Source organism: Ylistrum balloti, unplaced genomic scaffold (genome assembly GCF_031769215.1).
Source record: "Ylistrum balloti isolate Yb309-2 unplaced genomic scaffold, AGI_CSIRO_Ybal_v1 Utg371118, whole genome shotgun sequence".
NCBI lineage: Eukaryota > Metazoa > Mollusca > Bivalvia > Pectinida > Pectinidae > Ylistrum > Ylistrum balloti.
The window spans coordinates 62615-89381 of NW_026782614.1; the positions used below are offsets into that span (position 1 = coordinate 62615).

At 36.8% G+C, this 26767-nt stretch overlaps 1 protein-coding gene across 1 annotated transcript in view; it reads left to right on the forward strand.

Annotated features, from left to right (window-relative positions):
• Positions 1-26318, forward strand: part of LOC132560814 (homeodomain-interacting protein kinase 2-like) — a 52288-nt gene extending 25970 nt beyond the window's left edge. The window contains exons 7-15 of the mRNA XM_060225503.1: positions 580-742; positions 1067-1280; positions 1942-2030; positions 7254-7466; positions 7759-7862; positions 10434-10682; positions 10861-10961; positions 11454-12126; positions 15018-26318. Of these exons, the coding sequence (XP_060081486.1) occupies positions 580-742; positions 1067-1280; positions 1942-2030; positions 7254-7466; positions 7759-7862; positions 10434-10682; positions 10861-10961; positions 11454-12126; positions 15018-15366 (2155 nt within the window). The 3' untranslated portion in view covers positions 15367-26318. The remainder of the gene's footprint in view (positions 1-579; positions 743-1066; positions 1281-1941; positions 2031-7253; positions 7467-7758; positions 7863-10433; positions 10683-10860; positions 10962-11453; positions 12127-15017) is intronic.
• The last annotated feature ends 449 nt before the right edge of the window (positions 26319-26767 follow it).

Consider the following 26767-nt stretch of genomic DNA (forward strand, 5'->3'; position numbering starts at 1 on the left):
TATTGAATATGCCTGTAGTAGCATGTAAGTAAAGCAGATTACACACAGACATAACTCAATCATCCTTTTGCCACCATGGCACACCTTATTGAATATGCCTGTAGTAGCATGTAAGTAAAGCAGATTACACACAGACATAACTCAATCATCCTTTTGCCACCATGGCACACCTTATTGAATATGCCTGTAGTAGCATGTAAGTAAAGGAGATTACACACAGATTAACTCAATCATCCTTTTGCCACCATGGCACACCTTATTGAATATGCCTGTAGTAGCATGTAAGTAAAGCAGATTACACACAGACATAACTCAATCATCCTTTTGCCACCATGGCACACCTTATTGAATATGCCTGTAGTAGCATGTAAGTAAAGCAGATTACACACAGACATAACTCAATCATCCTTTTGCCACCATGGCACACCTTATTGAATATGCCTGTAGTAGCATGTAAGTAAAGCAGATTACACACAGACATAACTCAATCATCCTAACATGACCATGCCTACAAAGTAGGGCAGGGGAGACATATAATCATTCTATTAATGAGGATGTGTTACATATGTATGTTCTTAGGGTGAAGCAGAGTGTTCAAGCTATGGAGATTTGTCGGAGAACTGTGAAAAGTATATTTGATATCAATCAAAATGGTGGTGGCCTTATGTCTAATCTGGTACCCACATCCACGGCCAGTCTGACAGTGACTTTTAACAACCAGATCAATGCCCTACACACGCAGGTATATTATCTTCACTGAATTGTTTGGTTTCTGCTTGTGTGAGTACTTCGTAAGTAGACAAGTATAAAGCTTAACAACATTCAGTAAGAAATGGAAATACAGCATTGGAAGTACTTGTTGGTGCTAGTAGTGAAAAGTCTGACATTCCTGTATGAGGTCTGTGTTTTAAAGTCAAAAGCAATAGGAGAAATGTTGAATAGCAGAATTTTTTTTATATTGTTTTCAAAAGATATTTGAAACCATTGTAGATTTTCTGGAGGAGCTGTTTATATATTAAATGCACTTTAGCTAAATGAGTTACATGATTGAATTCCTTCTTTAAAGATGGCATCCCAGAACTTGGCCGCTTCTTCTCACCAGACGGCCCCCGAGCTCCAGTACCTGCCATACCCTCTACAGTCCCGGCCATATATCCCCTACCAGGCCTCACAGGTCAGCCAACCCCTCCCTGGGGCCAGCCAGCGATCCAACACACAGTTCAACAGAGCTGACCCCTTCATCCATGTATCATCTATTGTGGTACCAGGTACTCTTCAAGGTAACCACAACCTCCATTAAAGACAACTCTCGTCCATTTGTCTTCCAACATTCAATCAGTCATGACTTTACCACAGTAATGAAAAAAATGTATAATTGTTTTGTAAAATATATTTGAAAAATAAAATCATGAAAATAAGAAGTCTTTATGTTAAAGCTGACTTGTTTTCTCTGAATAAGTAAATTGTTATTACAGTACACCAGTGTTTCATACATTAAAGCATGGCCTAGTAACAGAATCTGTTTTACATGATTACCCAACGTGTATTGAAAGCCATGATTTCTAATGTTTCTAATGCCCTGTAAATGATTCTGTAAAGTTTGGATTCTGATATTGATTGGTTATCAGTTTCTCAGTATTTCTGGTTATTGCAACGTCAGAGTGAAGAATCAGGTGATATACCAACCTCAGAAATGGTCCTCATGTTGCCTGAGGGATATTATCACATTATTCTACCATAATTCCTGTCTTGGGAGCAATTTTACTCATCAATGTATTACCAAGGAACCTCTCCACAGATTTCGTTCATAGTGTTATCAAGTTTTACACCTGATTCCAAGGAGCTGGGAGGCTCTCCTGTCTGACATTTTCTTGTTAGGATCTCCAGACTTGTAATATTGGTTTACTGTCCACTTTATTGGTATGTGTTCTTTATAAACAGGTCTGAGCTCGCCCACCAGATACAACCACGTTCCCATGGTTACGCAAGCTGCTCCTACCCTACAGTTACAGCCACAGTTGATAACACAGGTAAAGATCAGTGTCTACATCAGTTCTTATGAAATGTATGGTGTACATGTAAAGTATTTTGGAATAGGAAACCATGTTACCTTGGAAACATTGTAAACAAAATTCTCTATCTTGATAGAAAGCGTCTATATATATATGGTAAGAAATATGAAGAGAAAGAAAAGGGACTCAGTTGAAGGATTAAGTAACTGGGTAACTTGTGTAGGATGGGTTTCGACATATCCATATTAATGCTTAATGTTTCTTTTCTTATTTGAGAGAATTTTGACATATTTGGATCTTGTGTGTGTAACTTCTTGTGAAGTTGCTGGGAACAACGTGCTCATGTGAAGGATTGTTTTTCGTAATGGTCATAAGAATGTACGGTTTTTTTTATTAAAAAAAACCCAAAAACTGTGCAGGGCTCTTTTATTCAGATTTTGAAATGTATTTTGTACATGTATAATATTCTGGAATAGGAAATATAAATCCTCCATCCATCCATTTGTGATGTGTATCTGATGTATAAATGTGGGTTGTATGATTGACTCATCACATCCTATACTAACGAGCACACAGTTCCTGTCACTGGAGATAAATACCTGGTTGGTTTTGTTGTAGCCGACCACACAACAGATAACGCCCGTAACAATGCTAGATGGTGGTAGACCAGTGTTAATGACAGTACGTAACACACCTGATGGATTTTTATACCATTATGGATTTTGATCTGTTTGTGTTTATATATTACTCTTGTTTTAACACCTCTGTGATGCAGTACTCATAACTATAACACTCTGACTGGACCAGCTGGTGTCCACATCAATTCCTTTTAACTTACAATTCTATCTTTTTTGATATTTTTTACTCAAAAATAAACCAAAGTCAAAAAAGCAAATCATTCTTCACTTTTAATAGATATTTATCAATTCTGTTATAAAAACAGTTTTAGAAACATTATTTAAATAAATCATAATGGAAAATAAACTCTGACAACAACAAAAACCTAGAAAGTAAAAGCTGATTTTTAAACCCAGTTCTTTTTTAGTATTCTTTTTGTCTCTTAGTTTCTTTCCCTTTTCCATTTCATTACAGTTTAGTCTTACCCGTGACGTTTTATCATGGCACCATATTGATCTGTATATCAATACATAACAAAGAATTTGGATGGGTTTTTAATGGTCTTTGATGGATCTATGAAAATACTCCTTCTTCAAAATGTATTCAGCCTTTGGAATTTTGCAGTTTTTATTCTGATGAAATTTATTTACATTCTTTTGGTATGATCAAAGCCATCTGAAGGAAACTTCTGCTGTCAGTTTGGAACTGTGACAAATGTCACTAAAAGGATTAAACCTGGTAAAAAGTCCAGAAAAACAGGTGCTAGTTTCTATAAATAACTCCCATGACAGACATGTATCATCAATATTTTACTTATAAAAGAGCGTTCAAACATTGATATCATCAATAAACATTGAATCAGATGTGTAATTAACAATTGTGGTAACCTTTTTCTTCTCTCCGGGCCTTTTGCTCTTTAATTTTTGCCAATTATTTTGGAGTTTTGTTTTTTAAATCATGCCAGAATTCTGATTGAAAGATTAATCCACACCTGAACTTTTAATATGTTCTGTAGATAGAGACCTGTGATTATGTGTTGTTATCAAGTGTGAACTAATCTCAGGTTTGCTGTAGTACTAACCCAGCAGATTAACTTACTAGTTTTAGATCTCCAGTAACTTGTATGTCACATATGCATGTTTCCACAATCAGCAGTCTTCAGTAATGTTAATTGATATAAGTATGTATCTAGGTGTCTCATTATCACAGCCCCCAGTCATTGTTCAGTAATGATAATTGATATAAGTATGTATCTAGGTGTCTCATTATCACAGCCCCCAGTCATTGTTCAGTAATGATAATTGATATAAGTATGTATCTAGGTGTCTCATTATCACAGCCCCCAGTCATTGTTCAGTAATGATAATTGATATAAGTATGTATCTAGGTATCTCATTATCACAGCCCCCAGTCATTGTTCAGTAATGATAATTGATATAAGTATGTATCTAGGTGTCTCATTATCACAGCCCCCAGTCATTGTTCAGTAATGATAATTGATATAAGTATGTATCTAGGTGTCTCATTATCACAGCCCCCAGTCATTGCTCAGTAATGATAATTGATATAAGTATGTATCTAGGTGTCTCATTATCACAGCCCCAATCATTGTTCAGTAATGATAATTGATATAAGTATGTATCTAGGTGTCTCATTATCACAGCCCCAGTCATTGTTCAGTAATGATAATTGATATAAGTATTGTATCTCATTATCACAGCCCCCAGTCATTGTTCAGTAATGATAATTGATATAAGTATGTACATGTATCTAGGTGTCTCATTATCACAGCCCCAGTCATTGCTCAGTAATGATAATTGATATAAGTATGTATCTAGGTGTCTCATTATCACAGCCCCCAGTCATTGTTCAGTAATGATAATTGATATAAGTATGTATCTAGGTGTCTCATTATCACAGCCCCAATCATTGTTCAGTAATGATAATTGATATAAGTATGTATCTAGGTGTCTTATTATCACAACCACTGTCATTTTTCAGCATCCTTTGTCTCCTCACTTCTCATATTTTTTTTTCTTAAATACTGTTGCTTTATCATTACAAAATTCTCTATTTCTCTTAAAAGGCTGGATTTGATATTCAAATCATTTAGTAAATGAAATTTATTATGCTTCAACTATGCAATTATGTTTCAATTTTGAAAAAAAAAGATTTTGAGTTTCCTCATCAGCCTGTTTTCATGTGTTAACTTTGACCCATACTCTCAGTTCTCAGGTTCAAAGTCGAAAAGCTTTATATGTTTATTAGTCTTTTTTCATCTTGCAACTTGAGATCTTTTATTGGAATAAGAGGAGAGACCTGAAACATGGTAGTTGGCCACAGAATTAGCTCAAGTGCCTACCTGGTAGTAATTGATTAAACAAAATAAGCATAATAACCCGTGTAATGTGCAGAGTTTTTCTTGAGGAAAGAAGATTGTTTGATGGTGCCATCATTGATTATCACCTTTATCTGGTACACAAAGCTGACACAAGAAAAAATGGACTATTTATTTATGAGCAACAGTGATAAAATAATTAGATGTATATATTACTGCAAACTCTCGGAGTACATCTATAATCACATTGTTCAGAAATGTGATAGCAACTAGCAAGACAGGAAACCGCAGATAGGTAAAGACAGTGGCCTGTTTGGGACACTGAAAAATATGTTGATTATAATGTGATTATCATTGGAATCACTGACATGTTTGACTGTTAAGAAATGACTTTTTCTGGGTCAATCTCCTTAACATTAGATATAGTGACATACCATGAGACTGTCTGCTTGTGGAAGTTAGCATTGCCATATTAGTATGTGGAGTGGTGATAGAGACTCTGGTTTTATTTTAGAATTGGTCTCCGTGGTGTTACGATAAATAATAATAGCTTTGATGTTTATTGTAGTGTGTTCTGAAACACAGTACACATTACTACATTCCATGCTCTGTATACGGCAAATATCTTTGTATTTTGCAAATCCAGAGACAGGGCCTCAATTTGTGTTGTTTGTTATGAGCATGATGTGACAGCAAAACATGAATAAATGTTTGATTTGTGAAGATAGTAATAACCTGATGTAGTCATTGATGGGTGGACAGTTATAAGTACCTGTGATAACAATGCTAATCACTGTTGATTAAGGTGAAGACAAGTGTTTGTGTTTGCATGATAAATCTAGACTAATTGAATAGGTGAGTGTGCAGTGAATAACTTAAGCATATAGGGAATAACTTGAGTGTACATCGAATAACCTGTCTGAAGTCAAAGATATGCATAAAGTGTTCATCAGTTGTGTTGTACCAGTAATTAAAGAGAATAATGTAATTAAAAGTCATTGAGATCAAACTTATTTGGAAGAGAATACTTTCAAGTTTTGGACTTTTTATATCATTGGTCTGACATGTCAGCCGATTATTCTTTAATTTTTTATCTTTCTGAGATATTTTTCGACTGAATTTTTGGATGCACAAATTGTGTACATTTCATTGTGAACAGAAGCATATTTTCAGCATTTTTACCAGAGAAAATTACATAGCACATTACACGGGTTTTTAACTGTTATAAGTTGAATGCAGCTACAGAGTTAGAGAGTATGTTGAACTAGTTGGCTGCTCTGTGATTCTGTACTGAGATCAGTTCCTTGTCATGTGAAATACCATGTGAACACTTGACAAGGCTGTGTAAAGCCAGGATATACTTGTCTTCTGTAACTTTTGACCAGTTTGATTGATTTGTATACTCTGTGTTTTGTTGCTTGCATTTTCATATGAAGCAGCGTTGTTAATGAAATTTTTTAGCTCATGGACCGACAGTGAGGTTGTGCTGTGGCACACTGTCAATTGTCTCCTCATTACCTTTACCAATCTGTTTAGGGAGGATGTAGAAGGAATATGTAACCTGTTTGACCTGAATCAATGATATATATACAGTATATACAGAGTAGTTATTAGAAATTTACTGAAAGTTGATGTATCTAGCCTTGAAATGTGGTACCCATATGTATTGTTGCTTAGTTACAAGGACCGGCTTGAGAGCCCTTTGGCTTCAGTTTAAAGTTCATGATACTAGTTGAGATTTGCCCCTTTTTATCACATCACAAATTACAGTCGCTGTGTATGAGGAGACAAGTACATATGTGCTACAGGATCAACTTGAGGGTTCATAAGTAGAACATTTTTTACCTGTTCTCAGCTTGCATTATTTGTTGTATTCTATATACCTTTACAAACTTTTATAAAAATGACTAAATGACCAGATGAGCTTTCAAGGCCTGGGCTTGTTATGCTAATTCAGTCAAAAAACTTCAGACTTGGATAGGTAATGATTGTTTAATCCACAAAACTTTGGTTTGTTGACAATTTCTGTATTACTCTTATTTATAGATATGTAGTAGAAATTTGCATACATTACATTTAGTGTTTGTTGTAATTTGAAATATCAAAGGCGCTCTTTATAATAACTGCGCAAATCATTCATATAAAACCTTATTTTATGCTGTTTTAGAAGTAGAAAAATTACATTCAAGATTTAGATGTTTTTAAATACTAGACTTTTATTTTTCCTGGAAAATACAAATACGATAAATGTACATTGTAAAAAGTTGTGTCATACATTTTAACAGAATGCTGCGGGAGGTGCATGGCCACATGCGGCAGCAGCAGCCGCAGCACAGCAGGTGCTTGTGGGGTCGTGGCAGCAGATCCCTGGCCTGCCAACACAGCGATCAGTCCAGCAACCCCTGCTTACAGAGACGCTGGCGTCACAGGCTCTACCAGATAGCTGGCGCCAGTCCATTGTGCTTGACAGCTTCGACCAGTCATCATTAGCACCTTTGGTAATTATGAAATCATCTGTGTTTCTTTGGAATGAAATCATGCAAGGACTTGGCACAAAAATGAAGTTTCTTATATCAACAATAATGTGAAACTACTGTTAAATAAGACTAAGTTGGTTTAACAAAGCTGGTAATAGATTTTATCCTATTGAGAAGTATCATTGTTTTGTTGGAGATTTGACAAGAAGATGTTCACAAAACTTTTACTGAAATACTTCTCTCTTTTTTTTGCCTTTTCTATGAATTCATTTTGGGCATAAAATCAAATTTCCATATTTTTACTGCATTGTAGGGGTCAACATCACAGCAATGGAACATTGGAATGGTTCCAACTACATACAGTCTGAGTGGTCAGCAGTCCTCTTCTCAGTCTAGTAAACGTCACACAAAACAGGGGTAAGTTTAGAAATACATACAGCCTGAGTGGTCAGCAGTCCTCTTCTCAGTCTAGTAAATGTCACACAAAACAGGGGTAAGTTTAGAAATACATACAGCCTGAGATGTCAGCAGTCCTCTTCTCAGTCTAGTAAACGTCACACAAAACAGGGGAAAGTTTAGAAATACATACAGCCGGAGTGGTCAGAAATTCAGTGATACATCTCATTGATAACTTGTTGGTGTGACGTTTGTAGAGACGTATTGATAACTTGTTGGTGTGACATTTGTAGAGACGTATTGGTAACTTGTTGGTGTGACGTTTGTAGATAGACGTATTGATAACTTGTTGGTGTGGCGTTTGTAGAGAGACGTATTGGTAACTTGTTGGTGTGACGTTTGTAGAGAGACGTATTGGTAACTTGTTGGTGTGGTGTTTGTAGAGAGACGTATTGGTAACTTGTTGGTGTGACGTTTGTAGAGACGTATTGGTAACTTGTTGGTGTGACGTTTGTAGAGAGACGTATTGGTAACTTGTTGGTGTGACGTTTGTAGAGAGACGTATTGGTAACTTGTTGGTGTGACGTTTGTAGTATTGGTAACTTGTTGGTGTGACGTTTGTTGAGACGTATTGATAACTTGTTGGTGTGATGTTTGTAGAGACGTATTGATAACTTGTTGGTGTGACGTTTGTAGTATTGGTAACTTGTTGGTGTGACGTTTGTAGAGACGTATTGGTAACTTGTTGGTGTGATGTTTGTAGAGACGTATTGATAACTTGTTGGTGTGACGTTTGTAGAGAGACGTATTGGTAACTTGTTGGTGTGACGTTTGTGTAACTTGTTGGTGTGATGTTTGTAGAGACGTATTGGTAACTTGTTGGTGTGACATTTGTAGAGACGTACTGATAACTTGTTGGTGTGACGTTTGTAGAGACGTATTGGTAACTTGTTGGTGTGACATTTGTAGAGATGTATTAGTAACTTGTTGGTGTGATGTTTGTAGAGACGTATTGGTAACTTGTTGGTGTGACGTTTGTAGAGACGTATTAGTAACTTGTTGGTGTGACGTTTGTAGAGACGTATTGATAACTTGTTGGTGTGACGTTTGTAGAGAGACGTATTGGTAACTTGTTGGTGTGACGTTTGTAGAGAGACGTATTGATAACTTGTTGGTGTGGCGTTTGTAGAGACGTATTGGTAACTTGTTGGTGTGACGTTTGTAGAGACGTATTGGTAACTTGTTGGTGTGACGTTTGTAGAGACGTATTGGTAACTTGTTGGTGTGACGTTTGTAGAGACGTATTAGTAACTTGTTGATATGACGTTTGTAGAAACGTATTGGTAACTTGTTGGTGTGACGTTTGTAGAGAGACGTATTGGTAACTTGTTGGTGTGGTGTTTGTAGAGACGTATAAGTAACTTGTTGGTGTGACGTTTGTAGAGACGTATTAGTAACTTGTTGGTGTGACGTTTGTAGAGAGACGTATTGGTAACTTGTTGGTGTGGTGTTTGTAGAGAGACGTATTGGTAACTTGTTGGTGTGGTGTTTGTAGAGAGACGTATTGGTAACTTGTTGGTGTGGTGTTTGTAGATAGACGTATTGGTAACTTGTTGATATGACGTTTGTAGAGAGACCTATTGGTAACTTGTTGATATGACGTTTGTAGAGACGTATTGGTAACTTGTTGGTGTGACGTTTGTAGAGACGTATTGGTAACTTGTTGGTGTGACGTTTGTAGAGAGACGTATTGGTAACTTGTTGGTGTGACGTTTGTAGAGACGTATTGGTAACTTGTTGGTGTGACGTTTGTAGAGAGACGTATTGGTAACTTGTTGGTGTGACGTTTGTAGAGACGTATTGGTAACTTGTTGGTGTGGTGTTTGTAGAGAGACGTATTGGTAACTTGTTGATGTGACGTTTGTAGAGAGACGTATTGGTAACTTGTTGATATGACGTTTGTAGAGACGTATTAGTAACTTGTTGGTGTGACGTTTGTAGAGAGACGTATTGGTAACTTGTTGATATGACGTTTGTAGAGAGACGTATTGATAACTTGTTGGTGTGGCGTTTGTTGAGATGTATTAGTAACTTGTTGATATGACGTTTGTAGAGAGACGTATTGATAACTTGTTGGTATGACGTTTGTAGAGACGTATTAGTAACTTGTTGGTGTGGCGTTTGTTGAGATGTATTAGTAACTTGTTGATATGACGTTTGTAGAGAGACGTATTGATAACTTGTTGGTGTGGCGTTTGGTAACTTGTTGGTGTGGCGTTTGTAGAGAGACGTATGTGACGTTTGTGATAACTTGTTGGTGTGGCGTTTGTAGAGAGACGTATTGGTAACTTGTTGGTGTGACGTTTGTAGAGAGACGTATTGGTAACTTGTTGGTGTGGTGTTTGTAGAGAGACGTATTGATAACTTGTTGGTGTGGTGTTTGTAGATAGACGTATTAGTAACTTGTTGGTGTGACGTTTGTAGATAGACGTATTAGTAACTTGTTGGTGTGGTGTTTGAAGAGACGTAATGATAACTTGTTGTCGTGACATTTGTAGAGACGTATTGATAACTTGTTGGTTTGGTTTGCAGAAGGACATCTATGAAAGAACCTACATCCACTCACCTATCACCAGTCAAAAAGCGAGTGAAAGAGAACACACCACCAGACTCGCTGCTCCAGCAAGACGCTGCACAGGCACTCTGTAACTGGTCCATGTCACAGGGACGAGAACAGCGACAACCCATTGTTATAGCCGATACTCCCAGTCCAGCTGTCAGCATTATCACCATCAGTTCTGATAGTGATGATGATGCTGATCATAAACACCATAGTCGCAGGTACAGGGGAAGTCAGCTTACCTAGAAATGTGTTATATAAATAAAGGGAAGTAACTCTGTTCATGTGTTAGAAAAGGTTTTTTTATTAGTCTCTAGTTTATTTAAAAGTTGCTTCAGTGTCATGACTTAATGTTCAACTGTATTAATAGTTTTCTATAACACATATGCTCTCTTTCAGAGGTAAGAATAACCAAGGAGTCCATTTTGTACAGCCTACTACACGAAATACACAAGCATTTACCTCCTCTTTGACAAGCTCTACAACAGACTCCTCTTTCGGTGAGTTTTATGGTGCATTGTCTGTCAGTGCATGTTAGTGCTTGTATCTAGTATACTTAGGCTTTGTTAAGGTAAGTGTTATGTGTACATTACCTTAGAATAGTTTTAACTTTTAAACACCTGGATGTCTGTGCTGACTAAGTTTTCAGATTGCACAGAGCAGCCTCCCAACTCCTAAAATAAAAGGGATTGTTGTAATCATGTTTGTCTGTTCTGACTCAGTTTCAGCACAATAACACAAAGTCTTGTGAGACACTTCTAACTCTACATTGACACACAGCTTCCTTACCAAACATGGATAGATCTGGATTGTTTATTACAGTACAAAAGTCCAAGTCAGTCTACATTATATCCTTTAGATTATTACAAGTGATTTCTATACAGCTTTTCTTTTTTTGTCTTTGTTAAGACACAATCTTAGACAATGATATTAAGCTTAAGAAGTGATGTGAAAATTTTGTTCTAGTAAAAAAGTTTGACTTTGTGTTTTAGACTCCCTGAGAGGAAGGAAGAACAATAACAGTGTGATAGTTGCTGATGTACAGGATATTGATTTGGAGGAGAGTATGAGTTCCTACAACAAGAAGCAGATCATCCTCACACCTATCAAACACGAGGAGGTGGAGAGGTCTACTCTAGCCACTGATCCATCGCAATACCTGTACACCAACAGTCTGGACTTACCGAGCACCACGACCACCGCCCACGTACCACCTATGATGTCCAGCAGCTTTGACACAAAGCCAAGAAAAACAAGAGAACAGGCGAAGGTCTCGCCTTACGTGGCTAACATTCCAAAGCAAGAACACTCTGTTCCTTCTTCAGTGGGGAGAAGTCACGACAAGAATCGTGGCCTGCGTAGTCCTAAACTGGAAGTGAGGCTTCCTCCACTCGAAGTGGAGATCAACAGTGCTGCTCTTCAAGGCAAACTTGCTTATGTGTCACCAACAGTACGACCAGGACATAGCTCACAGAAATTAGGGGCCACCCAGAGCATCATGTCCCAGACTGGGACTTCTGTTCTAGGAGGCAAGCACTGGTCAGGCAATATAAACTTTGGTAGTCGGCATACTTCTGGGACAAGCCAGCTTTCGCCTGTACAAGGGGGCGTCTCGCTCACACAGCCAGTGTTCCTGAGTGCTGGTACACAAATGGAATTTAACAGGTTCGTATAAAAATTATGAACCAGCTAGGAAAATACAAGTACCATTTACTAAAACATCAAAATTAGGCCTATTTTCAATGGCTTTCAAATGCGGTATAGTCATACAATAGAGTACTGTAAACCAATATTTTTTGTGGTTCTATCCAAGATCTCGTAAATACAAGCTGGTTGAAATAATTTTCATGAATTTTAAATGACCAGTGTTATATTCCAAGTGCACAGTCTTCATTTAAATCCCATAGAGAGACAAAGGTTGGTAATATGCTGTTCTTCGACTGGAATGACATTTTTCATTTCCTAAACGGGTATGTGGTACAATATCCTGACAAATCATAACAAGAATCAAAATGTAACTACAGTGTAACAGTCAGATACTAGAACTTTAGTAACCGCTCTAAATAGTCTGTGAAAAAAAATGTTGTTGGGGTGGGTTGTCCAGGTCCATCTATAATGTCCCATTCTAAGTCCATGTCATTCTGACAAATTTGTATTGTTACCTCATAACATCAATTCTACACTTTATCTGATTAAGATCAACATTTGTTGATGATAAAAAGTTAAAAACACAAAAGGTCACATTGAACATCTGTATATCAACAGTAACTGTGAGCTCCCCTGGTCCAAAGAACCAATAAGTTTATGTAATGGGGCCTAAGGGGCAGAGCCCAAAAGGGGAAATTAAGTAGGTTCTTTGAATCCTTCTTCTGTAGGAATGATAAGCTTTCTTTTTGGTCTGAAGCATTCTTTTGTGAAGTGAGACCAATTTTTATACACCACCGGAGGCAGTGGTATATTGGCATCATCTTCTTCGTCTGTCCGTCCGTGGGTACGTCCATTTCTTGTGAATGCAACTCCTCCTAAACCAATTATCAGATTTTCACGAAACTTGCTCAATGTCACTACTACAATGGGTAGATGTGCGTGAAGGGGCGATTTTTTGGTTCGTTGATTTTTGTAAGATTTATGCCATTTTCAACTTTGTATCTGTAGCTTGCTCATAGTGGAGCCTTGTGAACGCAACTCCTCCTAAAATGATCATCAGATTTTCACGAAACTTGCTCAATGTCACTACTACAATGGGTAGATATGCATGAAGGGGCGATTTTACGGTTCTTTGATTTTTGTAAGATTTATGTCATTTTCAACTTCGTATCTGTAGCTTGTTCTTAGTGGAGCTTTGTGAACGCAACTCTTCCTAAACTGATGATCAGATTTTCATAAAACTTGCTCAATGTCACTAATACATTGGTCCGATTATCATGAAGGGGTGATTTTACGGTACATTGATTTTCGTAAGATTTATGCTATTTTATCTTGATCTTTATATTTTGTGGCGGTGTATATTGTGTCCACGGCACTCTTGCAGGGCTCTACAATAACTTTTTACCTCACTTGTCCTTTTGGGCAAGTGCTTTTAAAAACCACTTGTCCGAAAAATTAATCCACTTGTCCGAATTTTCAGCAACCAATGCAATCTTACATTATGTCATAATAAGTAAGTTTTGGTTCATATACATTTTTAGAGCTATGTTTCAATGTGTGTCATTGATTGTCGCTAGCATTATATTGAAGTTTTATTTTTTTAAGTGTTGTCTTTATTTTAACTTATATAGGTAAGACATGAATATCAAGTGACGGATCTAGTAATTACCAGTGATTGAACTACATGCAGTAACCTGTTGAAAATCTCTTTGAATTGTGTTCATGTTTTTTATAAAGACTGTATTAAAATGCATGATTGAAGAATAACATAATCAGATTATAAATCCAAGAACAATCATAGGGTTGGCTTTGCATTTAGTTATATCCACTAAGTAATATTTTTTTTAATGACCGCATGTCACACTGTCGGCAAATCGAACATGACATGCCAGCAGTCTCATCAAACATCAGAACGGGATACTCAGTCAGCCATTTTTGCTGGAATGTACGCTTCCATTTTAGTTCATACTGTTTATTTTTATCCTGTTCTGGCTTTGTCTCGGTCTTTTTTTTGTTTTTTATTTGGACTATCCCCCGAGGAGGTAAAACCAAATGATATTAAATCTATCAGGACAACGTGAAAACAAATCAGGATTACCTAAAAGCTTGAAACAGCCTTTCAAAACAAACGCAAAATTGACACAGATTACAATTGTTTTCGGAACATCACTGATTTTATCGTACAGAACAATGCAAACAATGATTATTATTTTAGGCTAAGCGTTTATCTGGATGGAATTGTTTGATTATGCCAAAGAAAAAAACAACAAAAAGTGCAGTTTGGTAGAGGAATGATTTCATTGATAACAAATGATTTAGTTACTTTGCCGAAATTCACTTGTCCGATCGGACAAGTGACATAGATGTACTTGTCCGACGTGATTTTTGCACTGGTATGGACAAGTCGGGCAAGCGTTATTGTCGAACCCTGTCTTGTTTATAAAGGATGGGTCTTAACCCTCGGGGGTATTAGGGATGGGGCCCAATGTGGGAGACCATTTCTGTTAAAGATTTATGATAAAATTTGTTTGACATTTGTTAGTTAACAAAGGAAACCGATGACATTTGTTAGTTAACAAAGGAAACAGATGACATTTGTTAGTTAACAAAGGAAACTGATGACATTTGTTAGTTAACAAAGGAAACAGATGACATTTGTTAGTTAACAAAGGAAACTGATGACATTTGTTAGTTAACAAAGGAAACTGATGAAGAGAATGACACCTGTCAGTGTTGACATGTGATCATCCATAATTACCAGAACTAAAGAGCAGGAATGAGGTTCACCTTGGTAACATTGTTTTGCTGATCCAATGTAGGATTGTAGAGAGTGTATTTGTATGTTATAAGTAGAAGTGAAGAATATTTGTCTGACTTTGTGAAATTTGAATGTGATTTATATGTTACAGAGACTACCGTCGGCCTTCTGCCCTACAGGGAAGTCCAATTCACCACTACCTACTGCCTGCTCACCAACAGCCACAAGTTGCGGCTATCCCAGCTGGCATAAGTCAATATGCGCCTTTCTCCCCCAGTGTGGCTCCACCTCCGGCCCACCAGAGCCCACGTCACGTCCAATACACCACTCAGCCATTACCAGCACATGTACACCCAGTTTTGCAGTCGTCCACCCTGCCAGCTGGGCCCTACCAGCCTCAGCTGACCTCACAGTATGGAGTGGGAACTGCCACTACTGGCTTGTATGCGACTTACCCTCTCAGTCCCAACAAGGGCAGATCATATCAGTATTTCGCATGATTTCTAATCTTTGTGTATGGCAGCTGATCAACTATCTTATTCCTTGTATACAGTCCACCCTTGATTTTCTAAAATTGCAATCATGTAATTAATATGCATCGAATCTTAGAATCAGGTAGATAGACGTCTGACATTCTTACAAGTTTATATTATAAAGGTTTCATTACAGAAGATATATTATTAGAGATAAAGTAAAATTTGACTGTTTAGATAGGATTGAGAGTGATCTGTATACTGTTATATTCTAGTACTATTCCGAAGGTGCTATTAACACTGTACCAACACAGACTGAACTAAGCAAGTGTGTGCAAGCTACATACAACTGTGGGTGGTGACACCAGGCTTGTGGGTCGGTGGATTATCATCCTATATTGTGCCACCACTCCGACCAACATATTGTAGATGGTGACACCACACTGTTCCATCTTGTATAGGTGATGGCATGTCCCACGCCACATGCTCATGTTAAGATGGTGCAGCGAGGCAGTGCTTGGTTGTGATCTTTCTAATGAAGCATTTCAAAATCTTTGAAGCAGGGTTACAGAATATTGTATATTACCAATTTCAATCTTTTCACCTTTTTTTTTAAATATTATTTTGAAAAATTAATGTCATTGGATTTAGAAAATCATAAGAAGGATTTTTTAACACTAGAGGTTTACAACTGCTTAAGAGATGTTGACGTGCTTCATGGTATTTTTCAACTTTAATTATATATCTGAAAAGTTGGATCATTATCATGCTTACAAATTTAATCTTGGAACTTCTTAACCAAGGCTATCAAAATTGTCATGTTACAGATGTATGTTTATTTAACAGTGTTTCAACTTCTAAGACATGGTGGTTTATGTACGGAATTATTTATCCATCATTTAAGAGAGGTGACGGGTGAACTTAGGGAAGATTTGTTAAATCAAGCATTTATGTGGTTTATATGGCATTAGGGTCAGTAATTTATCATCATTTTAACATGTATTCTTTGTATAGTCATTATAGAATTGGAGAAGTGACTTAATTTAAAATCAATTTTAGAATGACATTTGAAAGGTGTACCAAAGAAATATTTTCGTATGCTGTAGTGAGTCTCCTAGTCACAGCTTGATAGGCACCCCTGAACACATAATCACTATTAAATATGTATTAAGTACACCCTTATTTATTAAGCAGGAGAATTTTTTTAATTATCTTTTTAGCAGATAAATCAATCTTAATTTTAAATAGGTTGGTTATATAGATTTTAGTGTTGAGAATTAAGTATTTAGAAAGGGGAGCTCCAATGCCTTTCATTGTTAAGATGACGTGTGATACAGCACATTTGTGACGAGACTACACCAAAGCTACAAGTCGAGTGCTTTGGCAAATGGCCCACAAAGTACTTTTTCTTGTCTAATAATTTTCCTTGCAAATTGGATGAAAAATTATTAGACTTAATGAAGTATATTGACAATGAGGCGATGAAATTTCATGGATAAAATCTGAAGAAAAAACCTACAGAACCTGATTTCTGTGGAGTTGTACTCTAACCAAGTGATGAATTTTACAGCGCCACAATTTGTTGGGAATGTCCTAAAGTCACTTCTGGCAATTTTTTCGAGTGAATTGGTAATTTTGAATAAGGCATCAAAGATATTTGGATGGCTTTTTTTTCAATTAAATGTTTGAGATAGATTTGCCTGGATTTCATTACCAAGTTCTATAGGTAATCTCACCATGGTACATTTCTATTTACCCAGAAAGTTAGAAGAACTTTCTCAGTGAACTGGTTCTAAGATTAATTTTGTATTAAGTCACTCAGGTTTTTTTTTATGCTAACTCATTATCAGCAGTATTTATACACATTCAATTTGATTTTGTGCAGCTGTTCTTTATCCGTGGTAATAATGTGTTGTTTTAATATGCTTCAATTTGTACAGTGTAAATTTTATCTTGTAGTGCCTGTGATGAATTGGGAGAGAAGTAAACACCACAAATACTTTATCTATGAATTGTGTATACTTTGGCTGAAGGTCAAATCATACAATATGCCAATATAATTGTAGTACGTATATTATCATATATATATATATATATATTATATCAATCAAGTGCACTATTTTTCTATCAAGTAATGAATTGTAAAGACAATATGAATATTATGTAAATTAGCATTTGTCATATTTAGTTGTAATTGTACTTGGTGCACTTTGGTCTTTCCCCTGTATTTAATGTCTTGTATCATAGCAATACCACTACTTAGTTGTCTATGTATCCATGTAGACCCTTACCTATCTTGCTTTCTGTCTAAGCCATATGTGGTGCCATTATTATTGTGTCTAATATTATAAAGGGCAGTTGGGACTTTACAAAAGTCTTTGTACAGAAATCAGAAATGAGGTATATTTTTTAACTTGGGAGAAGTTGGCAAGAAAGGAAATGACGAATGAAGTGCATGATACTGACAAGAGAAATAATTTTCTTTTTGTTTTTGGTTTTTTTTTTTCATCTGTGAAACTTTGCATAGAAAAAATTTGATGTACAGTGGGAAACTGTACGACTGTGAAGATGCAGTGGGCTATCTCGTGTTACCATTTGTATAATTAAGTGATATGTAGATAATACAATTTTTTCCCCCTTGACGAATAATGTATTTTACATACACAGATGTAAAAAGTAGCGGCCTTCGGGAACATGTTTTTGACCAGACACCCATGTTTGTGTTTATGCACATAAACCATTGTGATACTCAATGTTTGTACAAAGGCAAACATTATGCCAAAGTTTGTGTAGAATTTGTCATTGCATGGTATAATATGATGAAATGGTGAGTCTGTGTTTGTTTGTTGTATTACTGTATCTGTAGGCCAGATCATGTTTTAACACTTGCCAGTATTTGGAATGTGAATAGTCTTTCATAACCTATTTCCTTGTTGTTCAGTCTTATTTTAATGGGGTTGTTTCCCCCTCAAATCTTTTTCGCTCACCTGACCTGAAGGACAAAGTGAACTGGAGACATGATCCAGTGTCTGTTGTCCATCAAGTGTCAATTTTTCTGCTTGAATTACTTAATTGTACTTACCAAAAGGCATAGATTCATGACATTTGACTTGACCCACAGTCAAGGTCATAAGGTTTATTAAAGCCTCCAAATGATAATTGATGAAACAAAATGGCCTACAGTCACAATATTTGGCTAGAAGGTTGCAAAAATAAAGCTGGACAAAGTGTGTTGAAAGAAATGTCCTTGACCCAAAACTACAGAGGTCATATTTGTTTAAACATCCAAACAACTTCTGATTAAAGACCTAGAATCATGATACTACACATATTTGGCTGATAAATTTATTGTTGTGAATTGATGCTTTTGGAAAAAAAAATTGAATATTAGGTGAGCAATACTGGCTTATTGGGCATCTTGTTAATATAGATTTAAAAAATTATCTCCTTGTTTTTTTGGCACTAACCCAATGAAAAGTATTGTAATAAGTTAAAAGTCTTTGGTATTTATCAGCATAAAGACTCATAAGATTTGAAATGTGAATTAGCTAACATTGCTATAGTGAGTAGGAGGGATTGTGATTATGATGCTGCAGTCTGCTTCCCTCTCACAACATCCTGGTTAGAACATCCTGTCTTGCAGCATCCTGATTAAAACCATCACTGCCGTATATCTAACCCCCCACCCCCCACCCTAAATCCAAGATTGCTGTATTTCCTCATGTTACAATGTGTTCAGTCATTATACGTGTTAACATATCTGTTTAATCATTTTATCAAGACATTCTCATTTAACATCAGTAAAAAGACCGATAGCGATCAGCAATAATATTCTGGCATTTTTAGTTGTGTGCATTCAATTAATCCATACCTCTTAGCATAGCCTTAAGTGTGGGCATTTTTATGGTGCAATTGTAGGTCTCATGATAATGCTGCCCTGGCCTTACTAGATTCATATAAAACATTGACTGCCCTGATACTACTACATAACAATGATTAGCCAGCCTCATACTTGTTTATTCTCATCCCGGTATGTAAACAGTAACCTGACCTGCTTACACACTCCTCGTCCTGTAAGTTTCTGCCAGTATGTAGGTATACATTCTCATCACAGCTTCTGAGGTTTGCTGTCGTCACTGGCATATATAGATTTAATTGTTTCTTGACACCTCTATGTGTGTCTTGCAACATGTGTTTGGGTCTCTTAACATTCATGATTGTGTCTCACAACAGTGTTTGGGTCTCGCCACACCTGTACAGAAGTAGATTCTTCTATAGGATGAACCTGTGTTTGTGTCTCACCACACCTGTACAGAAGTAGATTCTTCTATAGGATGAACCTGTGTTTGTGTCTCACCACATCTGTACAGAAGTAGATTCTTCTATAGGATGAACCTGTGTTTGTGTCTCACCACACCTGTACAGAAGTAGATTCTTCTATAGGATGAACCTGTGTTTGTGTCTCACCACATCTGTACAGAAGTAGATTCTTCTATAGCAGGTCCTGATGCATCATAGTCACAATTCTTTCATATTAGAAAGAAAATAAGAAAATATTAAGATGAAACTGAACAACTGATTTTATTCTACCTGTGTGTGTTCATTATAAACTATTATCAGTGATGAATATTGTTTCAGCATTACGTTGTAGTGTTGTTTGTAGATGTTGGTGCACCACATACATTTAGTAGTTTGTGTTTTTCTTTTAATAGTCATACCCAGTGAAATTTTCTATTGTAATAATTTCTGGTAGAGGAAAGATTTGTTCAATAACATATGTTTGTGTTGTTATTGATTTAATAAGCGTTTGCTGTAGTTTCATTTATTAGAAAAAAACTTAATCTTGAAGAATGAAGTGTATATTTGATGATTGGGTATAGATGTAGAGAAGGGACAGAAACAAATGTCTACTAGTACAGCATTAGGATGTAGTGATAACTTAGGTTTGGGGAATTGTTAGCTTTGTTATAAACCATTTTTTATCACAGTTGTTGGAACAAATTAAAATCATTGACACTTATAAATCAACTAGCAAGGTTTCTTTTTATTTTTTTTAGAAATATGGACATGAGTAGTCAAGTTTGTAGCTAGATTTTGTTGCTTTTTTTGTCAAAACTTGTTGTTTGTAGAATAGTATCCCTAATTATGCATAGTTTGAAAATGAGTCTCAGCGCCATTCCATTTAATGAGTTTGTTTTAGAAATTGTAATGTTGTTTGCCTCGTCTGATTAGAATTCTTTGATCATGTGTTATTGCTGCATTCATTGGTGTATGAATTGACATGTATTCGGATATCATACCATTTTCTTCTTACACTTCAACTTTCATATTTATGCAAAAAGAATACTTAGTTGTACTTGAAATTAAATGAGTATTCCTTTTCCCTTGTATCAGCTTTTCATATGAAATAGCTCTGTAATTATATTTATACTATAGTATTTAAGATAGTTGAGTGCTTCATACCACCAGTCAACAAATGGGTAGCAAAACATACAGCTTCAGGAAACATCGTTAGAAGTCAATGTTTATCTCAAATTGTTTTGTCCCGATTTCAAATTCCTGTACAAGTAAAGAAAACTGTATTCATTTTGAGAAATGGCTGTTTAATCATGAAACGGTGGATATGTATGCCTCGTTTAGATATATGGGCAGAGGATAAGACAAATACTATCAATATACTTTGATGGTTAAGGGGTAGAGCAGATTTCTTCACCTGTTTATTGGACTGGACAGTTGAACCAACAATTGTCAATGCTTTATCACTACTCAGGGTAGGATTAAACGAGTGAATCTGAGAGCCCTGTGTATAACATATTTTTGCCCTCTATAGATGGGAAGTTTGCCATATCAATATTGAAGATATCCAAAGTTTGATGATAATATTAGCTTGCCTTGTTTATTATTAACAATATTTACATCATCATTTGTCAGACATTACATTTTCTATACCATCGCATCATTAACACGTGTCTTGTATAGAGCTCCAATTGATCCAGTCTGTCATCAAAATACCTCTCTACACAGCTGTCTCACTACCTACTGATTACCATGCTCGTTCTACTAATTCAATGTTTTTATAGGAAATTCTGTGATCTGTGATGGTTACAAAATTTGGTCATCTACTGCATCCATACTGGTCCGACTTCATTTTGATGAATTATATTGTGTAATTATTAAATAAGAGTTTTCAATAATGTCACATTGTTATAATCCTGTAACTTTGCTGTAAATTTCTGTTAAGTAAATATCTTTATAGAGAATTTTAATATTGCATGGATGTGCACCTACGTAAGGGAGATTTCTAATACAACATGGTTGTTGAGTACTGACAGGGGAGGGGGCTGGTACACAGGTTTCTTTGTCTATAGACTTGTTTATATGCGGGTATACTAATCACATTGATGGCATTCTTTGATAATACTGTAACTTTTGTTAAAATTTGTCATTGTGGTATGGACGCATGTTAGTTATCAAGTTCATTTAGTGTTTTTTTGAAACAAGATAACATTCATTGTCAAATTGAAAAGAAAAAAAACAACCAAAAAAAAAAAAAAAAACTAGGTTACTAGCTTTTCTTGATAATTGTCACATCCAGATATGTTCAGTTGTACACTATTCTCATCGAGATTTTTATCCTCGTTATCATAGTTATATATATATATATATATATATTTTGCCATATCATATCAGGTTTTTTATTATAACATTTTAACACCACAATAAGGTTATCTTTTATGAGGTGTGTGTGTGTGTGTTTTACTTTCCATACATGGAGAATTGTAGTGTAACTGTTACCCCGAGTTTGATCTCAATTATAATCGGTTTTATGTTAATCAATTGTAAGGGTTTGTTTGTATAATTTCTTAGACATTTCCTTTTTTAAGTAATTTTTTTTCTCACTTTTTCTTGACACACTCTTGCATTGATATAGATAGAAGGTAGAAGAGAAGTTAGACAAGGCAGGTTTTGTCAAAGAAACTTGTGTTTAGAATGATTAAAAAGTAAAGAGACCACCATCAGATTATCAACACAAGTATGGAAGTTTGTATCCTCACAAAGCTTTCTTAACATGGAAGAAAAGGAAAGATGAATTACTTGTGATTGAAGAGAGTTTGACATGCCTGTGTGGTGAATCGGATGTAGATTTGTAAGAGTGTTGCCAACATTTTAGAGTTTGTGTTTATTATGACTGGCTTTATCTACTGTTCCTTCTTCACCCTATGATTTACTACTCATTTCGTCTAGTCAGTGTTAGACCTTGGTTACACCTAGTTAATATCCTGTGTGCTATATCTCGCCGTAGTCACCCTAGTACATAACCTTTATTTTATATTTATTATCATTTATGTAGTAGATGAATTTTAGCATTTAAGAATACAGGAGGAGTGACTAGAAACTGCGTCAAAGCTTGCTGATGGAGATAGGGTTTGGCTTAGACACACCTTTTTAGCCTCGTTTTGATATTATGGTTGTCTGCAATTTTACTTACCTTTATGTAGTTCATTATTTTGTTGTCTTTTGAAATACATAAATTTGATTTAAATTCAGTAGCAAATTGCTTGTCATACAATTTAATATTCAGAATACTTTTTTTTTCTTTTTTAACTTGTCTGGTCTGTAGCACCATGTGAACTTTCACATTGGTAGAGTGCCCACAGTCTGTCAAATCTGGTACAGTGACCGGTCAGTCCAACCATGATCATTGACTGTAAATTTGAGCTATGATGCAGTAGTTGCCTCTGACTCTGTAAATTTTAGCTATGGTGCAGTGCCCATTGACTGTAACTTTGAGCTATGGTGCATTGCCCATTGACTGTAACTTAGAGCTATGGTGCAGTGCCCTCTGACTCTGTATATTGAGTTATGATGCAGTGCCCTCTGACACTGAATATGAGCTATGATGCAGTGGCCTCTGACACTAAATTTGAGCTGTGGTGCAGTGCCCTCTGGCTCTGTAACTTTGAGCTATGGTGCAGTGCCCTCTGACTGTAACTTTGAGCTATGGAGCAGTGCCCTCTGACTGTAACTTTGAGCTATGGAGCAGTGCCCTCTGGCTCTGTAACTTTGAGCTATGGTGCAGTGCCCTCTGACTCTGTATATTGAGTTATGATGCAGTGCCCTCTGACACTAAATATGAGCTGTGGTGCAGTGCCCTCTGACACTAAATATGAGCTGTGATGCCGTGGCCTCTGACACTAAATTTGAGCTGTGGTGCAGTGCCCTCTGGCTCTGTAACTTTGAGCTATGGTGCAGTGCCCTCTGACTCTGTATATTGAGTTATGATGCAGTGCCCTCTGACACTAAATATGAGCTGTGATGCAGTGGCCTCTGACACTTAATTTGAGCTATGGTGCAGTGCCCTCTGGCACTGTATATTGAGTTATGATGCAGTGCCCTCTGACTCTGTATATTGAGTTATGATGCAGTGCCCTCTGACACTAAATATGAGCTATGAGGCAGTGGCCTCTGACACTAAATATGAGCTATGAGGCAGTGGCCTCTGACACTAAATTTGAGCTGTGGTGCAGTGCCCTCTGACACTAAATATGAGCTATGATGCAGTGGCCTCTGACACTAAATTTGAGCTGTGGTGCAGTGCCCTCTGACACTAAATTTGAGCTGTGGTGCAGTGGCCTCTGACATTAAATTTGAGCTGTGGTGCAGTGCCCTCTGACACTAAATATGAGCTATGATGCAGTGGCCTCTGACACTATATTTGAGCTGTGGTGCAGTGCCCCCTGGCTCTTTAACTTTGAGCTATGGTGCAGTACCCTCTGACTGTAACTTTGAGCTATGGAGCAGTGCCCTCTGGCTCTGTAACTTTGAGCTATGATGCAGTGCCCTCTGATACTAAATTTGAGCTATGGTGCAGTACCCTCTGACTGTAACTTTGAGCTATGGAGCAGTGCCCTCTGGCTCTGTAACTTTGAGCTATGGTGCAGTGCCCTCTGATACTAAATTTGAGCTATGGTGCAGTGCCCTCTGATACTAAATTTGAGCTATGGTGCAGTGCCCTGTGATACTAAATTTGAGCTATGGTGCAGTGCCCTCTGATACTAAATTTGAGCTGTGGTGCAGTGCCCACTTTCTGGTCATTATCTTTTGCTATAGTATGTTGCTGATAGCTTGACCCTAATCATCAGCTTTTCATTTGACAGAATTTGATATTGATCATTTTCATCTGTCGGGGAAGAAATTTGACTACCATAAGCATAATCTTTACTTTGAACATACTCAGGTTTTAGGAATGATCTTGGATAGAAAATGGCTGCTTTATCTTCTGAGGGGCACAGAAGTTAGGGATTAATTCCCAATTTCAGGGGATCAGTTTTGGTCAAACAATTAGACGGTGACATTGGCATTTTAAATGATATTTAATCCTTTGTATCTAAAATAGCTTTGGTTGCCTGGCTAAGTAGATATAAAAAGCAACAGGTGACCAAGTGCAGATCTGATGGGCCTCTTTAGATAGACTCTGTACAGAGCTTTTACAGAGCTGATGGGCCTCTTGTTTATACAGACTGTACATGTCTGATGGGCCTCTTGTTTTGACAGACTGAGTACAGGTCTGATGGGCCTTTTGTTTATAGACTGTAAAGAGCTGATGGGCCTCTTGTTTATACAGACTGTACGGGTCTGATGGGCCTCTTGTTTATACAGACTACAGGTCGGATGGGCCTCTTGTTTTGACAGACTGTTTACAGAGCTGATGGGCCTCTTGTTTATACAGACTGTACGGGTCAGATGGGCCTCTTGTTTTGACAGAGTGAGTACAGCTCTGATGGGCCTCTTGTTTATACAGACTGTACAGGTCTGATGGGTCTCTTGTTTTGACAGACTGTTTACAGAGCTTAGGGGCCTCTTGTTTATACAGACAGTACAGGTCTGATGGGCCTCTTGTTTATACAGACTACAGGTCGGATGGGCATCTTGTTTTGACAGACTGTTTACAGAGCTTAGGGGCCTCTTGTTTATACAGACAGTACAGGTCTGATGGGCCTCTTGTTTATACAGACTACAGGTCGGATGGGCATCTTGTTTTGACAGACTGTTTACAGAGCTTATGGGCCTCTTGTTTATACGGACTGTACAGATCAGATGGGCCTCTTGTTTTGACAGACTGAGTACAAGTCTGATGGGCCTTTTGTTTAAATACTTTTGTACAGGTCTGATAGGCCTTTTGTTTAGACAGACATCACTATTACATTATTGAAGTGAACACACCTCTCATTTTTGTGATTATCCTTCATTTTAACAACTGCAATTTTAAATTTCATACTTGTTGACTTTGATGTCTGCATTGTTGGAAGTGTGAATTGGAGTTAAGCTTGTTGTAATTCAGCACTTAAGATTTGGTTAAAATTCTTTCTCTGTAAAAGAGTATGAAATTTCACATCAAGGTGGTCGTTTGAGTAAATTATGTCTGGTGATATAGTTTAGAGAAATCAACAGTCTACACAGAAGGAATATAGACATAAGGTACTGGCCACCCCTTCATCCTCACATTATTATGGTTCTGCCAAATAGGGGCCAGGAAGGAAGGACTTAATGAGGTTACCTTCATCTCTTCAATACACACTTCCACCAACCAAGTACTATCATTACGCCCATATTATTGCACATCCATTGCCTGTTTTGACTTTTATGATTTGTCGTTTTTTGTGTTTAACCATAATCATTGTTGTATTATAACACTGGTGTGCAATATTTCCAGTACTGACAGATAGGTGTCACGATAGAGTCACTAGGGGGCGCTGTATGTTGCTAACTTGTGATGGTAGTTTCCAGCAGGAGTAAAACATGAGATGGTTGATCTATCAGATAACATTCACAGTGGGATCAATAGCACTATTAAAATTGAATTCACCATTTAACAAATGTGTTATTTTGTTTATTGTACATACAGAGAGCACATTATTCTCAGTAAGACTCTTAGTATGTATAATGTGTTCATGTGTCCATTAAAAGTTTCGAATAAATCTGTTGTGCTCAGCTTTTTACTAAATACTGATTTAAGTCAGTCTTTGAAAGCTACCTCCATATAACAATCACCTGCCTAGAAAGGTCACCTACATGTACAAACCAGCTGTGAATAAAAATTATTGCTATATAAATTCTACCTCCGTTCAAAGGCCACCTGTGTATAAAGGTCACTGCTTTATAAATTAACCTCTATATAAAGACCACCTGTGTTTAAAGACATTTTGCTCTTGTGAGTAGCCTTTATTGGCAGGTTCAACTACATCATTAGGTATTGGTGAGTACAAACAGAACTACCCCACGGATTTCTACTGCCTGTTATAATCATTCCTCTCTATGAACTTGTTAAAATGAAGAGGACACCATGCAGCTTGTAAATCAATCTAATGAAAAGGTCCACAACAGGACAACAAAGGCAATGGTATTACCTGGTCTTTGATTTGAATGA